This window comes from Misgurnus anguillicaudatus, chromosome 25, assembly GCF_027580225.2.
Source record: "Misgurnus anguillicaudatus chromosome 25, ASM2758022v2, whole genome shotgun sequence".
Classification (NCBI taxonomy): domain Eukaryota; kingdom Metazoa; phylum Chordata; class Actinopteri; order Cypriniformes; family Cobitidae; genus Misgurnus; species Misgurnus anguillicaudatus.
The window spans coordinates 30563175-30582020 of NC_073361.2; the positions used below are offsets into that span (position 1 = coordinate 30563175).

At 37.6% G+C, this 18846-nt stretch overlaps 2 protein-coding genes across 3 annotated transcripts in view; both read left to right on the forward strand.

Moving 5' to 3' along the window:
• Nucleotides 1-2872: 2872 nt before the first annotated feature.
• telo2 (TEL2, telomere maintenance 2, homolog (S. cerevisiae)) lies at nt 2873-10199 on the forward strand. Its single transcript, XM_055182633.2, has 21 exons — nt 2873-3019; nt 3105-3421; nt 4987-5267; nt 5353-5421; nt 5499-5646; nt 5729-5831; nt 5922-5990; nt 6311-6452; nt 6572-6708; nt 7777-7883; nt 7952-8041; nt 8117-8205; nt 8276-8367; nt 8445-8561; nt 8643-8714; nt 8782-8946; nt 9086-9174; nt 9343-9442; nt 9527-9591; nt 9677-9792; nt 9881-10199. Exons 2-21 carry the CDS (start codon nt 3114-3116, stop codon nt 9991-9993), a joined length of 2472 nt encoding a protein of 823 aa, XP_055038608.2. The 5' UTR covers nt 2873-3019; nt 3105-3113; the 3' UTR covers nt 9994-10199.
• Nucleotides 10200-11469: 1270 nt separating this feature from the next.
• The window catches only part of ift140 (intraflagellar transport 140 homolog (Chlamydomonas)), a 46215-nt gene continuing 38838 nt past the window's right edge, over nt 11470-18846 (forward strand). The window contains exons 1-10 of one of the 2 annotated variants that reach the window (XM_073863709.1): nt 11470-11634; nt 12220-12377; nt 13825-14049; nt 14135-14256; nt 14442-14584; nt 14660-14835; nt 14924-15015; nt 15088-15194; nt 15289-15428; nt 18335-18538. In XM_073863709.1, the coding sequence (XP_073719810.1) occupies nt 12228-12377; nt 13825-14049; nt 14135-14256; nt 14442-14584; nt 14660-14835; nt 14924-15015; nt 15088-15194; nt 15289-15428; nt 18335-18538 (1359 nt within the window). In that variant the 5' untranslated portion in view covers nt 11470-11634; nt 12220-12227. The remainder of the gene's footprint in view (nt 11635-12219; nt 12378-13824; nt 14050-14134; nt 14257-14441; nt 14585-14659; nt 14836-14923; nt 15016-15087; nt 15195-15288; nt 15429-18334; nt 18539-18846) is intronic. The other variant, XM_055181836.2, reaches the window with a different exon arrangement.

Here is an 18846-nt window from a genome sequence, read left to right on the forward strand (position 1 = left end):
AGAATAGAATAGAATAGAATAGAACAGAACAGAACAGAACAGAATAGAATAGACAAATAATGGAATAGAATAGAATAGAATAGAATAGACAAAGACAAAGACAAAGACATAGAATAGAATAGAACAGAATAGAATAGAATAGAATAGCCATATAATGGAATAGAATAGAATAGAATGGAATAGAATAGAATAGACATATAATGGAATAGAATAGAACAGAACAGAATAGACATATAATGGAATAGAATAGACAAAGACATAGAATAGAATAGAATAGAATAGAATAGAATAGAATAGAACAGAACAGAACAGAACAGAATAGAATAGACATATAATGGAATAGAATAGACAAAGACATAGAATAGAATAGAATAGAATAGAATAGAATAGAATAGAATAGAATAGAATAGAATAGAATAGAATAGAATAGAATAGAATAGCCATATAATGGAATAGAATAGAATAGACATATAATGGAATAGAATAGACAAAGACATAGAATAGAATAGAATAGAATAGAATAGAATAGAATAGAATAGAATAGAATAGAACAGAATAGAATAGACATATAATGGAATAGAATAGACAAAGACATAGAATAGAATAGAATAGAATAGAATAGAATAGAACAGAATAGAATAGAATAGAATAGAATAGAATAGAATAGCCATATAATGGAATAGAATAGAATAGAATAGACAAAGACAAAGACAAAGACATAGAATAGAATAGAATAGAATAGAATAGAATAGAATAGAATAGAATAGAATAGAATAGAATAGAATAGAATAGCCATATAATGGAATAGAATAGAATAGACATATAATGGAATAGAATAGACAAAGACATAGAATAGAATAGAATAGAATAGAATAGAATAGAATAGAATAGAATAGAATAGAACAGAACAGAATAGAATAGACATATAATGGAATAGAATAGACAAAGACATAGAATAGAATAGAATAGAATAGAATAGAATAGAATAGAATAGAATAGAATAGAATAGAATAGAACAGAATAGAATAGAATAGAATAGAATAGCCATATAATGGAATAGAATAGAATAGACATATAATGGAATAGAATAGACAAAGACATAGAATAGAATAGAAAAGAAAAGAATAGAATAGAATAGAATAGAATAGAATAGAATAGAATAGAATAGAATAGAATAGAATAGAATAGAATAGAACAGAACAGAATAGAATAGACATATAATGGAATAGAATAGACAAAGACATAGAATAGAATAGAATAGAATAGAATAGAATAGAATAGAATAGAATAGCCATATAATGGAATAGAATAGAATAGAATGGAATAGAATAGAATAGACATATAATGGAATAGAATAGAACAGAACAGAATAGACATATAATGGAATAGAATAGACAAAGACATAGAATAGAATAGAATAGAATAGAATAGAATAGAATAGAATAGAATAGAATAGAATAGAACAGAACAGAACAGAACAGAACAGAATAGAATAGACATATAATGGAATAGAATAGACAAAGACATAGAATAGAATAGAATAGAATAGAATAGAATAGAATATAATAGAATAGAATAGAATAGCCATATAATGGAATAGAATAGAATAGACATATAATGGAATAGAATAGACAAAGACATAGAATAGAATAGAATAGAATAGAATAGAATAGAATAGAATAGAATAGAATAGAATAGAACAGAATAGAATAGACATATAATGGAATAGAATAGACAAAGACATAGAATAGAATAGAATAGAATAGAATAGAATAGAATAGAACAGAATAGAATAGAATAGAATAGAATAGAATAGAATAGAATAGAATAGACATATAATGGAATATAATAGAACAGAACAGAATAGAATAGACATATAATGGAATAGACAAAGACATAGAATAAACAAAGACATAGAATAGACAAAGACATAGAATAGAAACGTAATGTAAGATTACACTAGGAAAACGTATAAAGAAACATCCCTACAGACAGGGAAATGTGTACTTAAGAGACATTTACATCATTAAGACACTGACACTATCTCTCCCAGAGGGCCAATTAAAGGCCACATTAAAAATAATTGACTAGACAGTACCTGATTTTTTTTATGTTCATATAAAGCCTGTTAATATTAAAACAATAATAGTAATATACAGACCCGGAAAATGTATTAAATCGTAAAAGTAGAAGAAGCTCGATGAATTTATAATTTACTGTAAAGATACACTGATGTTACAGTTTTATACTTTAAAGGGACACAAGGCAGCATTTTTATGTTAATAAATCATCTTCGTAAGTCGGTATATGGTTAAATGACTCATTACATGACGAATGAAGACTCTCTCGCCCGCCCCTACCGTCTGTAGGAAGAATACCCCACTTGCAAGTTCGCTGTATCCGACCCGGTGTCCTTCAGTCTCGTATAGTTTCAGATATAGAACGCATTTACTCCCAGACACTAGGGGGAGCTAGTAGAGAAATAATACTCAGACTTGCCTTGTGTCCCTTTAAATGCATGAGTCTTCAACAGGGGGTCCGGGGACCCTTTGGAGGTCCTTGGTGGTATTACAGGGGGTCCTCCAAATAAAGTTTGAATACAAAATAATATTTTTGGACAAATGAAAGTAGGCATCAAACAAAATTGATTAATATGCTAATAAAAAACTAAATTAAAAGCATAATGTACCCACAATAAAATGTATTCGGACAAATTAAAATGTAATGTAGTATGCCAAAAATTATTCAAATCAATTCATCAAGTGGTCCCTAGCCTGGAAAAGGTTGAATACCTCTGTTTTAATGTTTTCTGTAGCGCCATCTAGTGAAGAAAAAGAATATTGGCTGGCGGTCGATCGTAGGAACCTTTATTATAGATTTCTGTTTCCAGGCGGACACTTTATTTGGCGCACTCACGTGTAAATACGACTGATGCTGCAAGTTGTGATGCTGCAAAAATATGATGTTTATCGTTATTATTGACTGAATTATGTAACCGTTCAATAACAGAAAACAGCACGTAAGGGAATGTATCACTTTTATATACAAATGATTTAGTTTGTTATCATTATGGTATTTATATCATATGGAAAATGTTATTACAGTAAGCAAATATGGGATCTGCCGGTTGTGAGGTTCCGGTCCGGCTGCAGGTGGGCTCGTGTTTGAGGACTCTCTCCACGTCACGAGACTCCCGGGAGATTTCGAACGCTCTCCGCACACTCACGCGATTCCTGGAGGACTGCGAGTTCACGCGCCTGCACTACACACACGCGCTTCAGGTGTTGGTGAGCGCGCGAAGCTCTCAATGGTTTGGCAGTTTATGTGATGATGAGATCACGAGGCTATGGGATGAGTTTGTGTTCAAAGGTCCACCGGACCAAACACTGCTGGTTCTGCTGGACACAATCAGCACCACTGGGTGAGGGACGGAGGGAGAGTGTCTGTCCGTCTGTCTGTCTGTGAGTCTGTCTGTCTGTCTGTCTGTCTGTCTGTGTGTGAGTCTGTCTGTCTATCTGTGAGTATGTATTTTTCTGTCTGTCTGTAAGTTTGTTTTTGTCTCTGTGAGTTTGTTTGTTTGTTTGTCTGTCTGTGAGTTTGTTTGTTTGTTTGTCTGTCTGTCTGTCTGTGAGTCTGTCTGTCTGTCTGTGAGTTTGTCTGTCAACCTGTCTGTGACTCTGTCTGTCTGTGAGTCTATGTGTCAGTCTGTCTGCGAGTCTGTTTGTCTGTCAGTCTGTGAGTCAGTCTGCAAGTCTGTCTGTAAGTTTGTCTGTATGTCTGTGAGTATGTCTGTCTATCTGTCTGTGAGTCTGCCTGTATGTCTGTGTGTCAGTCTGTCTGTCTGTGAGTTTGTCAGTCTGTCTGTCTGATTATGAGTCTGCCTGTATGTCTGTCTGTCTGATTATGAGTCTGCCTGTATGTCTGTCTGTCTGTGTGTCAGTCTGTCTGTCTGTGAGTCTGTCTGTCTGTTTGTGAGTCTGCCTGTTTGTCTGTCTGTGTGTCAGTCTGTCTGTCTCTGAGTCCGTCTATCTGTCTGTGAGTCTGTCTGTCGGAGAGTCTGTCTGTTTGTGAGTCTGCCTGTATGTCTGTGAGTCTGTCTGCGAGTCTGTCTGTCGGTCTGTCTGTCTGTGTGTCAGTTTGTCTGCGAGTCTGTCTGTATGTGAGTCTGTCTGTCTGTCTGTCTGATTATGAGTCTGCCTGTATGTCTGTCTGTCTGTGTGTCAGTCAGTCTGACTGTGAGTCTGTCTGTCTGTGTGTGAGTCTGTCAGTATGTCTGTATGTGTGTGAGTCTGTCTGTATGTCTTTCTGTCTGTGAGTCTGTGTGTCAGTCTGTCTCCTACTTGAGTCAGTCAGCCAGTCAGTATGTCTGTCTGTCAGTCTGTGAGTCAGTCTGTCTGTCAGTCTGTTTGTCTGTCCAGTCTGTAAGTCTGTTTGTTTTTTTGTTTGTCTGTCTGTCTGTCTGTCTGTCTGTTTGTGAGTCTGCCTGTATGTCTGTCTGTCTGTGTGGCTGTCTGTGAGTCTGTCTGTTTGTTTGTGAGTCTGCCTGTTTGTCTGTCTGTGTGTCTGTCTGTCTGTCTGTGTGTCAGTCTGACTGCGAGTCTGTCTGTCAGTCAGTCTGTCTGTGAGTCTGTCTGTCTCTGAGTCCGTCTATCTGTCTGTGAGTCTGTCTGTCAGAGAGTCTGTCTGTTTGTGAGTCTGCCTGTATGTCTGTGAGTCTGTCTGCGAGTCTGTCTGTATGTGAGTCTGTCTGTCTGTCCGTCTATCTGTCTGTGAGTCTGTCTGTCTGTGAGTCTGTCTGTCTGTGAGTCTGTCTGTCTGTGAGTCTGTTTGTATGTCTGTCTGTGAGTCTGTCTGTAAATCTGTCTGTCTGTGAGTCTGTTTGTCTGTCTTTATATCTGTTTGCCTACATGTTTCTGAGACAACTTTTATTGTTTATTTATAAATCAACCTTTGCTCTTCCCCCCTCTCTTTCTCTCATACACACAGGGAATGTGCAGGTTTGGAGCGATGTGTGTCTGTATTAGAGAAGTTTCTCTCTGTTGGTCGTCTCGAGGTGTTGTTATGGTCCAGGTGTCAAACGGGTGGAGTTTCTTCAGACTCCTCCCAGATGACAGAGACTCTCATTGGTCACCTTGCAGCTTTACCCTCCATCACCTCGAACCGTCTGCACACACAAACGCCTGATGCTTTCTTACCACATCAGTACTACACACTGCTCGCTACCAACATCCTCAGCATACTCGAAAAGACGTGCCGAGCTCTCAGAGGTATCAGACACACCCCAACAACACATTATTCATATGTTATGATGACCCCAACAACACATTATTCATATGCGTCTCTTTGGTTTAGATGGTCAAGACTGCTCTCTCGGGTTTGTGGCTCAGGTGTTGGGAAAAGTTTGTATACAAGGATACGCCAGTGAGTTTATTTTTGTTGTTCGTTGCACAAATAATCAAGACTGCATCATGAGGCTGATCTCATCTGTTTGTGCACAGCTCTTATTTTTGAGACGCTGGTACCTCGTCTTTCTTCCCTGACCCGTGTGGATCCGTTGTGTCAGCGTGTGACCCAGAAACTACTTGAGAAAATTCCGGAACGATGCATGGAGTCGGTCATCACGGGACTCGTGCGCAAGCTCAGCGGGTTAGTGGTGTGTTTGGAGATTATGACGATGGCTTTAGTTAGTTTTCTGTAAGTCGACTCAAACTCTCTGTTTGTCGCTCAGGGCAGCCGCAGTTTCCAGGCTGATGGGAAATCTGGTCGTGACCAATAGGAAAGCTCAGTTTGTTCTCACACACAAGCTTGTGTTACAGCAGTATCAGCATCCGGTAAGTTGCAGATGTCTTTACCTAGTTAAATATCTCAATATGCGTGAATTAACATAAACATTTTTTCTTGTTTTTTTCTCTTGATGACAGACACAACTGTTAAAATCTGTTCTTGGATATCTGGCTCTGAATCCAGAGCGCAGGCCGCTGCTTAAACAGGTTTCAATCCTCTTTTTGCTAGTCCCAGTTCAATAGATCAGGGGTTTTCAAACTGGGATCCGGGGACCCCCAGAACGTTTCATTTCAAGAGATAAAAGATGTGCTTTATATTTAAGTTTGTATACAATTTCCAGTCCTTTATAATATCACAATTATTATTTATAACAAAATATGGATATATATTTTAGGAAAGAGGTCCCTTGCTAAAGGTTCCTCATATGTGGGGGTCCCTGCCATCAAACAGTTAATAAACCTCTGCAATAGATGACCAAGTTTCATAACAGAATTAATAGTTGTATGTATGTTGTGTTTGTGTGTAGGTACTGCGGTGTGTGTGTCAGGTGTGGTGTAACAGCAGTGCTATCAAACACACGTGTGTCGAACAACAGCTGTACGTCAGCAAAGCTTTACTGCTGTGTGTTGCTTTACTCGACGATTCAGAGATAAAGGAACTACGGGAAGGTAACACACACACACACATAACACCTGTGTCTGAATTAAAACCAGTTTATCAGTTTTCTACAAAAGTTTAATGTCTGTAGCTTCTTTCTAGTGTATTAAGACGTTTTTTTGTTCTACAGAGATGCTGCAATGCATGCTGGGAGGTGTCCAGTGTCGACTCGACAGCAGTACTGAACGCATACGCCGGATGGGTATGGTGGTTGGCGAGTGTCTTAGTCAAAGGTTGGACGTCCCTGGATCACAGTTAAAATTCCAGGTGATTTGTGTGATTTTTTATTTATTTATTTATTTTTTGGACAAGCTCAGAAATGGCTGAAGCGAAATCTGGCACAGGTAGATTTCTTCCCATTACCAACGTGGACGTAAGCGTAAAGTAACACATTAAAGTCTGCTCTCGACTTGTGCAGATGATGGAAAAACTGCGAAATTAAAATCTTGTTTCATTTACAGGTTTTGCAGACATTAGAAGAGGTACACCAGTATAGCTTTTGACAGATTTTCCATTGGCTTTTTAAATGACAAGACGGACTATAGGCGGTGACGTCAGCTGTCACGTTTACCATTACCGTTCAAATTGAAATCGCAAACTATAAATGCGCCCAATAGAGCGAAAAATGTGGCCATTATAGACGGTTTCAGCAGTAACAACATAAACAAGTGGCTGTCGTGGTCTGCACGTGACTTCCGGTAAACTCCGCTAAGAATAAAAAACAACAAAGTTCTTTAAACGTAGTTTATTTATATAACAAGCAAAAAACAACACACAGATTACCTAGAAACCAAAACATTTGTTATTTTCGACAAGGCATTTGTTCAAGATATCAGTTTAGCAACTAGTCAGACCATTTAAAAAAAACGAAACCGGAAGTAAAGTTCGCATGTCACATGATCATTCTTTAAACTTGGTGCGGTATGTTTGGTTGGAGGACAACAATTAATGTGACGTCCGAAGAACCGACAAGAGCATGACATCAAATAGTGATATACTTACTGGCTCCCGCGTCACCCTGTCTTTGTCATTAAGCCTCACCATTGGTTGAATTTGATATACACATTCAGACGCACTTACCCCTGGAGGCGTCCCCAAAGTGGCACCGCAGTGACGCAGCGTGAGTTCCTTCAAAAGGGGAACTGTAACAATGTATCTTAAAAGGTAACACGATGTAACCTTGCTCTCACTTGAAATGTGTCCCCACATTTAGTCCTTGAATTTGAGGGTATTGGACCTGGAAAGCCAACATCTCATCGAGCCAGATTGCTTTAAATTTAAGGTCTTGTGTATAATTTGCTTTGTGGTGCATATTTTGACTGTTTTATGTGTTAGTATGAGCCAGACGAGGAGACCAGAGAGCTGAAATCACTTATGGAGTCTCCATCTACTGAAGAAAGTGAGCAGTCTCAATCTGAACATCAGCCCGATGTCTCCAGCAGGTAAACAAACGCACATTTTCACATAAGCGTGTTTATTGGACATTTGCATGACGTATGTTTTTTTTCAGCCTCCAGCCTAAGAAATTGACTGACCAGTCAGTGACATCACAGCCGGTGACCTCACAGTCTGGGCGTGGCAGTGATTCTGAGTTGGACAGGTATGTTTATACACACATGGTAACTTCAGGTTTTTTGGCTGAAATCATAGATTTTTCTTTATGTCTCTCCTTAAGCGATGATGATCTGACTCCGTATGACATGTCAGTTGATCAGGAGAAGAAGAAATCGTCTCCGCCCCGTTACGTCCGAGACTGTCTGGAAGGTAATCTAGAGACGTAAAGTAGCGGTTTATGAAATTACAATTGACTTTTGCTTTATCGATTTTATTGTAGCTTTAATGTCATCTAATGATGCTGAACGGGTGGAGCTCAGTCTTCAGGCGGCAGAAGGTCTTCTGAGGAAGAACGTGAAAGCCACACAAGAGGTCATAGATCATCACAAAAATCCTTATTTAAAAAACACCTGTATTATTCATGGCTCAATCGTGATTATTTGTCACAGGTGAGCGTTCAGTTCAGTAAAGTGCTGCTACACCTGGATGACAGGTACAACACGCAAGGTTTCCACACAATGCGGCAGAACGCCATGGTGGCTCTCACGGTCACAGACACCAAACCCGTAAGACTTCAGATGTTATATTCCTCTTATACTGTATGCATATAAAAATGTGATGCTTTAAAATCCATTTGTGCCATATAGGTGGTGGAATATTGGACTACAGAGTTTTATTCGCTAAACTACAGTCTGAGACAAAGATTGGATATCCTGGAGGTCAGTAAGTTGACAAATGGCGTCCCATAACCATAGGATTTGAATAATTAATAATGATCTTTTCTAGGTCTTGGCACTCTCCGCTCAAGAGTTGTCTGAGCCAATCACAAACAAGCACACCGGAGCCCAACCAATCACTGCTGTAGCTGCCCGGGAGCAGCGTGATGACATCACACACTGGCGGCAGATTGTGGAGAAACGGATTCAGAGCAAAACAAGACGCGTTCACAAGGTGAGGTACATGTTCAGCATGTATAACGTTATAAAATATTTCAAGATTAGATATTTGAAGATTTTAAGGTGGCACCATTGTGTTTCTATGCTGTTTGCTCCTTTGCTTAATAATATTTATTTATTTTTGTCATGCTTAGGGTGCAACTCAGCCTGTTAAAGCCGTTCCCAACCGTTACGCTCCTGTAGCCGGGTTTTTTTTCTTCCCTCTGCTCAGAAACTATGACAGGTCTGTTTGCATGCATTTAATGTTTAAATGTACTCAGTGGTAGAGCATTGCATTAGCAGCGCATAAGGTCATGGGTTCGAACACATACTGATAAAAATGTATATCTTGTAATGTACTGTAAGTCACTTTGGGCATTGATTGAGTTATAATGCATATTTTTACTCTTAGGCCACAGGTGACCTTTGATCTTTTAGGGACTGATCAGTTGGTGTTAGGAAGGTTGCTGCACACACTAGGACTGCTCATGCACCTCGCCATCAATGCACCGGTATAAACACATACATACACATACTGTGTCCTTAGTAAAGTAGGCAGTATACAGTGTATGTGAGTAATGGGGTGTGTGTCACAGGTTGCCTCTCAGATGGGCAAAGCTCTGCTGGACTTTGCATGGGCCGTACGTTTCCACACCGACCAGTAAGTTTGTGTCGCTTAATGCACGCACTTAAATTGACTCTCTGTGCTTCTCACATGTTATGTTTTGTGCTCTCTACGACATTAGGATGGTAAGAAGAGGTGTTTTGTTTGCGGTTTGTGCTGTGCTTCTGAGCATGCCCAGTGAGAACTTACTGACTGAACTGAGCGATGATCTGATGGAGACCCGAGCCTGGCTAGCAGGTACAGATTATATGTATGGTTGTATTCACGGGTATGTGTGTGTGTGTTAGTGATGTATTGATAAGACAATGCATTGCTTTTTGTGCAGATGTTGCCGAGAACGACTGTGACGCAGACTGCAGGAGTTTGGCTGTACAGAGTTTAATATTGCTGGACAAAAACCTTAAAACTCAACTGAAGCTACCAGATCTGGAATCGTGAAAAGGAAAATGACAAGAAATTAATTTATAGGATCTGCTCAGCACCTGTACAGAGACAAAACAAGACCCTCATCTGAAATAGAATCTGTTTGAATTTCATGATGCTGTCTTGATAATGTTATTATTCTATGTTTCTCAGATAGCTTAATTTTGTTTTGTATGTATTTTATAGCAAAACATTAAAACAGCTCATAAAAGATGAAAAGACTCATAATGTGTCAAAAGTAGTAGACATATTTCCACTAAATAGGAAGTTAGGGTGTTGCATAAAAAGTAGCCCCTCCCTCTTTTAAAATACCCAATAGCGATTAGTTTACCTCACAGCTTGGATTTTGATGAGAAGCTGAAGTGAAGAATGACATCATGACAGCATTATTTGATGTGGTATTATTCATTATTCTGATGTCAGTTTAACTGAAACAGGAAGTTAGAATTCAACTTTCGAGAAGACCCTCCCCCTGTTTTTAAATAAACAATCACGTTTTACAGTTCAGCAAAGATGCACAATAACAAAACTTAAAGGGTGAGACGCTTCAGCATCTAAAGAGCATTTGATTGGACAGGAAATGTGATGAGAAGCTAAAGTGTAGGGTGATGTCATAAAAATCCTAGCCTTTTTTACGCATGTGCGAAACTAGGTTTGAATGCTTATATCTTCTATATCAGAATTTTGTCAGTGTTTTGGACCAAACCAGTTTATATTTATTCTTAAGCTTAAAGTATTTATAATAAAAATAAAAAAGTGTAAATTTAATTTTATGGGGACTTTAAGGCTAACATATTCCTGTTAAAAGATTAAATACTTGTTTTTTGATTAGAAAATACACTATTGTCTTTGATTTAAAAATAATTTTGTTCATTGGGACTTTAAATATTTATTAATTAAACATATAGGGGCGGTTTTCCGGACAGGGATTAGACCAGTCCTAGAATAAAATAAATGTAAGGGCTGTCCAAACTGAAAACAACTTACACTGACATATCTTTAAATACATCAGTGTTTTTTGTTTTGCCTCAAAATGCACACAAGTAATGTTTTTAGTAAAGCATGGTTGTTAAAACTAGTTATATTCCCTATTAATTTCCTGTATTAATGGATGCTGTCAGGTAGGTGTCACATATTCACGTGATCCAAACTGGGGTTCGCAAGGGGTTTGATAAAAAAAATCAAATTGAAAAAAAGTGTCTTAAAATGTAAATAAATAATTGTAAACAAACTGAATTCTGTATCAATAAACGAAAATTATCAAACGAAGGTCTAATAACAGGTAATAATAGCAATAACGATGTAAAATACTGATAAAAACGGGTGAAAAAATGCTTTTGGAGTTAAACATGCAAATGTGCTATTAAATATTAAAATATTAATTTAAAATCTCAGGAGTTACCTAACCCTAAAGGACAAAAAGTTTAAAAACACGGGCCTCATTAAATATTCCAGTCGTCACAGAACGCGTCATCAGGACCCGCCCCCGCGCTGCTGCTTCTTGAGTTGTCTGGGTAACCAAAAACGACGCTTCGCTGCTAAAGCGTTTCGTAAACATCGAAGGGCTTTTTATATTGTTTATTTTATAAACCAAACATATGCTGCGAGACAAACACGCGCTCCTGACACGGCAGTGCGGATTGGAGGAGGTCTCAGGTATTTTGTGTTTGAACAGTCGTTATTTTAAACGTTATTAAAGAGACAGGCCTCACTGTGGATTAGCTAACGGCGCTAGCAGTAGATTTAAAGACATTAAAATAATAAACAAACTAATACTATCGTTAAGTTTCGTTATTGTTAATCAAATTGTTTATTCAGTTGTCATCAAAGCAGTTACTTTAAGTTTTGAGATGCATGTTTTTATCTACAACTTCACCAGAACAGAACAGCGAACCGTTAACTTTGAGCAGCCATAGTTACAGAAAAGTGCCATGTTACATGCTGCTGTTTTCACCACGCTCAATGATGATGATACCATGATATTCTTTAACAAACATTTCATTTTAATGTTTCATTTAAATATCATCATGTCATGCTTATATAGTAATCACAGTCACAGTACCCTGGTGTTATCATCTGATATATCATCACTATATCATAGTACATCCACACAGCAGTTATAACTTATTTTCTATACAACATAGCATTTATATTAAAGCTGTCAATCTGTTTGACCAAAATTTGTGCTGGACATTTGTAGGATGTGTCTTATTGTGCATTAAAAAAGTCTGAATTGTATAGATTTGTAGATGATGGCTGTGTACTTTGATCATCGCATTGATGCTCCTGACAGCAGAGGAGATGCTGTACTCATCTCATGGCACTCCAGTGTTTGTGTGCTGGCCGTTGGATCTGTCAACACGTCTACTGGAGGAAGTGTTGATCTTTACCTGCAACAGGTGAGAAGAAATTCAAATACACTTCTGTTTATACCTTTACACTCCCCACTGCTTATTTAAGCCCTGAACTGGCGCAGCCCTTTTTGTGTTGGGTGGGGGTACACCTGATGTACACCTTCAAATTAATATAACTCTGGCATATTTTGGAAGCCTAATCTTGTTTTTTTGTTTTGTTTAAAGAAGACTCTTTAAAGATTTTCACGGAAATGTTTGGAGGTAAAAAATGTAATAAAAATTGTTGAAGCAGTTTACATTTGTTGTAATAAATAAAAAGAATGGAATAAAGTATATATGTTATACATAAAAATATAAATATGAAAATGTTTCACGCTAGAAATGCTAAAAATTTTAAGACCTAAGTCTAGTTGTTATTCACATTTAAAGTTAAAATCACAAAAAAATGTGTCCCATTTTTAGTGGTTTTACCAACAACGGCCACTAGATGCCAATAGTTTGCTACATACTCTTGTCACAAATTACTAAATTACTGTCACTGCATTATTATTATTATTATTACTGCTAAAATATTTTGAATTATGAAAACTACAACCTTAAACCTTTCCTGTGAAATATATAGGTTGGATTTACACTGCAGATGCCGAATTCCGTTTTGTTGCTTGTGTCCGATTTTTTTAAAGCCCCGCTTACATCATCTTTTAAACCTGAATTATATCCGATATCTGCAATTACACTAAATACTTGGCAAAACAATTTAAGCTAGACATTCTGACCCAAAACAGCTTAAACCACAGAGGAATCAAATGTTGTGCTATGCAATGGACACATACACAAAATGATTATACAAGATTATAAAGCTTTATATCTATAACAAGACATTACATTATTTCTATTGTCAGATTACCTTGAAATATGAAAACTATATTCTTAGTGCTTTCCAGTGATATATAGTTGAGGTGTTTATATAGTTGAGGTTATATAGTCAAGGTTTTTTAGGATTAGGGTAGGGTTTTAGTGTTATAAAAATTTAAAAACAATGGGCCTGCCTGTGACCTCTGAAACTGACTTTCACTACGTAATTGGTTTCCCAAAATGGTAATGATATATGAAAACTACACTCTTAATGCTTTCCAACGATAAATAGTTTGTCAACATTGTTTAGGTTTAGAATAGGGTATTAGTGCTATACCTATGTAAAAACAAATGTAAAAGCGATATATGTCATGATTAGATAAGAATTCACATGCAAAACACTGAAGTAAACGTAGGCGTCCCACTGGTGGGACAGTGACATTTTGCAGGATATATTTAGGATATAATATTACTTTTAATATTAAATGTTCTTTTTGTCATTGCTGCTTTGGGTTTTTAAATATTTACATTTATGAATTTGGCAGATGCTTTTATACAAAGCGACTTTAAGTGAATTACATGTTACATTTTATCATACTCATGACCTGAAATATATTATCTGTTTTTATGTGTTTAGGGAGAGCATGTGGAGTTGTGTCATGTGGAACGAGGTTTTAGCCCATCGTTGCTTCAGTGGCACCCTACTAAACCCCTGCTGGCGGTGGGCTGGGAGACGGGAGAGACCTTGCTCCTCTCACACCCATCTGGTGAAAACACAACCCTGCCGGCAAACACCCACAATTCCTGTATCACAGTGCTGGAGTGGAGCAGTAACGGCAGCAGGCTGGTCACAGGAGATCAGGTCACATACACATACATTACTTATAGTCTCAAACATGTAAGTTACACTGTATAATGTAATAAATGCTTTTGTGTGTGTGTTACAGGCAGGTGTGATGGCGGTATGGAGGGTGGATGCTCGAGGTAAACTGCAGGGATCTCCTTTAATAAAACACGACTATGGTAAACCACTGACGTGCTGTATCTTCAGATCCGCCGCGCCTGCAGAGTGAGTCTCAGTACACGTCTCACACACTCCCAATGACCAAAACCATCATCAACTTGTTTTTGTTTACAATTTTTACACTGTGAAGAAGTACTAGACTGGTCACATACTGTATGTGCATGTTTTGTTGCTGCTTTGGTTATAAAGTATCTGGCAACCTAGAAAATACATCATGTGTGTAAATGCAGGGATGTGGCGATGCTGGCGCGTGCAGCTGTGAGCGGCGATGAAACCGCTTTGGACATGTTCAACTGGAAAAAGAGCACTAAAGGAGCCGGTTTTGCGCTGGGATCACAGGAAGGGCTGTCGTTTTACATCAGCACGATTGATGGTGAGATAAACGACAGAAAGTTTATTGATGTAATAGTTGGTTTCAGTTTGCTTTAACTTTGTGTGTGTGTTTTAGGGAATGTGTTCAGTGTGGATGAACAGGCGCGGAGCGTTGCGCTGCTGTCTGTTGATAGCGCGGTGCAGAAGATGTGGTTTTCTAAGAGAAGGTCCGTCCTCGCTGTAGTAACAGATTCACTCCTGCTGTCTCAGTTCAGTGTCGGACCGGAGGGATTCGTTCACGAGATCAGTAAGGTAACAGCCAATCAGAAAACACAGTGATCAGACATCAGGAAACAGAAAACCATTGCAGAGATGAATGAGTGTGTGTATGTGTGTTTAGGTAAAACTCAGTGGTAGAGGTGGACAACACACAGATATTGTGTGGACAGAAGATGGTTTGTTACTCACAGCATCAGGGGAACAGCACATCAGGTCAGCTTCAGATTGAAGTTTAGTACTTGATGGACTCTCTACAAGTGCACTGATATTACTGTGTGTTTGCAGACTCTGGGATGTGGAGTTAGACGATCACTACGCCCTCTCTTTGGAAGAGTCTCTGGGATTCGAGAAAGGAGAAATGCTCAACTGTGTGTCTTTTTGCACTTTTAAACGTAAGAGCTCTGCATGTATACACAGACACATAATGTAAAGACAGCATTACCTGTGTGTTTGCTTAAACCGATCTCTGTCTGTTTTCATCTGCAGGCGTTCTTGCAGCAGGTACCAGCAGAGGCCGTGTGGCACTTTGGCACATGGTGACAGTAAATGATCAAAAGGGAGACACAAAAACACAGTGGAAACTCCAAACACCAGTAGAGGTTGAAGGACACATTACACAGCTGCAGGTATAGTACACTGATCTTTACTTTAATAACAATCCACTAGGGATGGGACAGTATGAAAATTTCATATCATCATTATAGTGACCAAAGTTAACATGGTTATTAATATTATCATGGTTTTGATAAAATGAGATGGAAATGTTAAAAAAGAACTGATACACACACTGTAAACATTTGAACAAGTTTTATTTTTGAAAATCACAATTTAATATTATTATTTCTGTGGTAAAAATGAATAAATCTGTCTAATAAGTTAACCGCGAATGAATACAATATATTATCCCTTAAAGGAATATTCCATTTTCTTAAAAGAAAAATCCAGATAATTTACTCACCACCATGTCATCCAAAATGTTGATGTCTTTCTTTGTTCAGTCGAGAAGAAATTATGTTTGTTGAGGAAAACATTGCAGGATTTTTCTCATTTTAATGGACTTTAATAGAGCCCAACATTTAATACTTAACTCAACACTTAACAGTTTTTTTCAACGGAGTTTCAAAGGACTATAAACGATTCCAAACGAGGCATAAGGGTCTTATCTAGCGAAACATTTTTAACAAGAAAAATAAAAAATATGCTCTTTTAAACCACAACTTCTCGTCTAGGCGCGTCCAACGCGACCTAACGTAAATGCGTAGTGACGTAGGGAGGTCACGTGTTACATATACAAAACGCACATTTGCGGACCATTTTAAACAATAAACTGCCACAAAGATATTAATTAGTATCAGTTGACATACAACAACGTAGGAACGGTCCTCTTTCAACACATTTGTAAACACTGGGGCGGAGTTTCGCGTTCGCCTTCTGTGACCTCTTGACGTCATGACGTATTGCGTGGGGTCAGCTGGCGCATCACGACCGGATTTAGACGAGAAGTTGTGCTTTAAAAGTGGATATTTTTTATTTTTCTTGTCAAGAATGACAATCGTTTTGCTAGATAAGACCCTTATGCCTCGTTTGGGATTGTTTATAGTCCTTTGAAACTCCGTTAAAAAAACTGTTACGTGTCGAGTTAAGTATTAAATGTTGGGCTCTATTAAAGTCCATTAAAATGAGAAAAATCCTGCAATGTTTTCCTCAAAAAACATAATTTCTTCTGGACTGAACAAAGAAAGACATCAACATTTTGGATGACATGGTGGTGAGTAAATTATCTGGATTTTTCTTTTAAGAAAATGGAATATTCCTTTAAATGCGTTCTTGTGCAAAAAACTATGTTGCATGTGCACGTCTGCATCAAGCTGATTCTGACTGGACAGGATTTACCGCAAGTTTTCAAAAGCACGGTAATCAAACACGGTTGTAATGATAATTTAATTTTAAATGCTAATACTAACCGTCAGGACATTTTATCGTGGTTAATCGTGAAACCGGTAATCGTCCCATCTCTACACTATAATAATAACAACCCACAATAATGTATTTCAATGATTTTACCGTAAGGATGAACATGAGTACATGAGTTTTCTGTGGCAAAATCACCATAACGTGGCCTCTGTTGGGTTTTTACTTTAGGAAACAGAAGTTGCGGGAACGGCAATATAATACAGGACTTCAGTCTAAAAAATAATTACATTCACCACCAGTAATAATAATTATTATATAAAGATTTTGGTTCCAAAACGCAATAAATCCATTTTGACTAATTTGGGTTAAAATGTGTTTTCTATACCAAGAAATTGAAATTTTCTGTTTCAAACTTTCACATAGCATCTTTAGGTTATAATAACATTAAAAATTCGAATCCATAATTTGTTTTTAAAGATTTATTATAAAACTGATTATTTTTTCAGCAAAATGCAATAAATCCAAAAAAATTTTTTCAAAATGCTATAAATCTATCGAATCAATGTATACATTTGCATTCATCTTTGCCATGTTTCATTCATTTAGTTGACTAGTGGTATACACTGTTAAAAAAACATTAATGGCATTAATCAAAACACTTACTTTGTCATATTAATAACACTGTCTTTGCTGCAGTCATCATTTGGACATCGTCGCTTTATTTTTTGACAGCGATCAGCTGTAAACTGTTTTGGTCCTGCTCGAGTTTTGTTGACTTCGAGTAAAATAATGTAAAGTTTTTCATAAGATCCGCTGGGGTCAATGTGTTAGCATGACAGAAGCTTGATGCTGTCGTGTGAGAACAAGCAACAGCCGACATTTTTTCTTCGCCCGAGTGCCTGTCGTGTAAATTATTCGATTTTGATGGCTTACACTTCTTCCCCATCACAGAAAACCACCACAGGTTTATTACTGCCATCAAAAGTATTTTTTTTGTTTTTGTTTGTTTGTTGATCATGAAGTACAAAGTAGATGAGGAAAACTAGGATTCTGTGTGTATTAAAGTGCCGCCATTATTGTTTACAATGCGTGTAATGGTGCACTGTGATTTGTTGAGCGGATTTATTGCATTCTGCAGATAAGGAGGACTTGCGTTTGTCACAGTTTGGAAAAAAGGGAGAAAAGATGACAGAATAACACGGCGAATATCGGATTTTGCGTAAAATGAAGAATTGACTTTTTACTACTGACCTGATGATACAATAATTTTTTAAATGCTGTTTAATTATAGCATATTTATAATATAATTATATATAATTATTCAACAAAATAACATAATCAATTTTTTTTTGGTTTGCAGCAGCAAGGTCCGTCTATTTATATCCAGGGTGCGATTTGTGAAAAAAAATAATTTGGACTAACCCTTACCCATAAAACATTTATCAGAGGCAGGGCTATAAACACTAAAGGGGGGGATAATCCTCCCCACCCACCCACCAAATCACACCCTGTTTATATCTATAACTATTTACCAGCTTTAAGCATTTCTCATTTAACCAAACTTTATACAGGACTACTGATATGACATAAAGTGTTTGTCTTTATATCTCTCACACAGTGGGGTTCGAGCTCTCATCTGTTGGCAGTGTGCGGCAGCAGTTGTGTGTTGATTCTGTCCGAGCATGTGATGTGTTCTCATTACAGCCAGCAGATGGCAGCAGTGCAGCTCTCACCAACACAGCTCAGTCTTTCCAACTTCAACACTAACACACACATCACCTTTCACACAGACACACACATCAAAGCTGTGCAGGTTACCAAGGTAAGACACGGATACATGGAATATCTAAAAAGACAACTGTATCCTTTAACATACTGTTTTAAACGGGACATACCATGAAATTCTGACTTTTTCCATGTTCAAGTGCTATAATTGGGTCCCCAATTTTTGTATCAATCTAGAAAATGTGAAAAAGAACAACCCAGTAACTTAGTTTTGGTAAACCATCCTCTGCAAGCATGTGAATAAATAGGTCATTGAAATCTGGCTCCCCTTGTGATGTCAGAAGGGGATAATACCGCCACTATCTAACCACGGCACTGCAGTTTTGTGCAGAGAGAAAGAAAGAG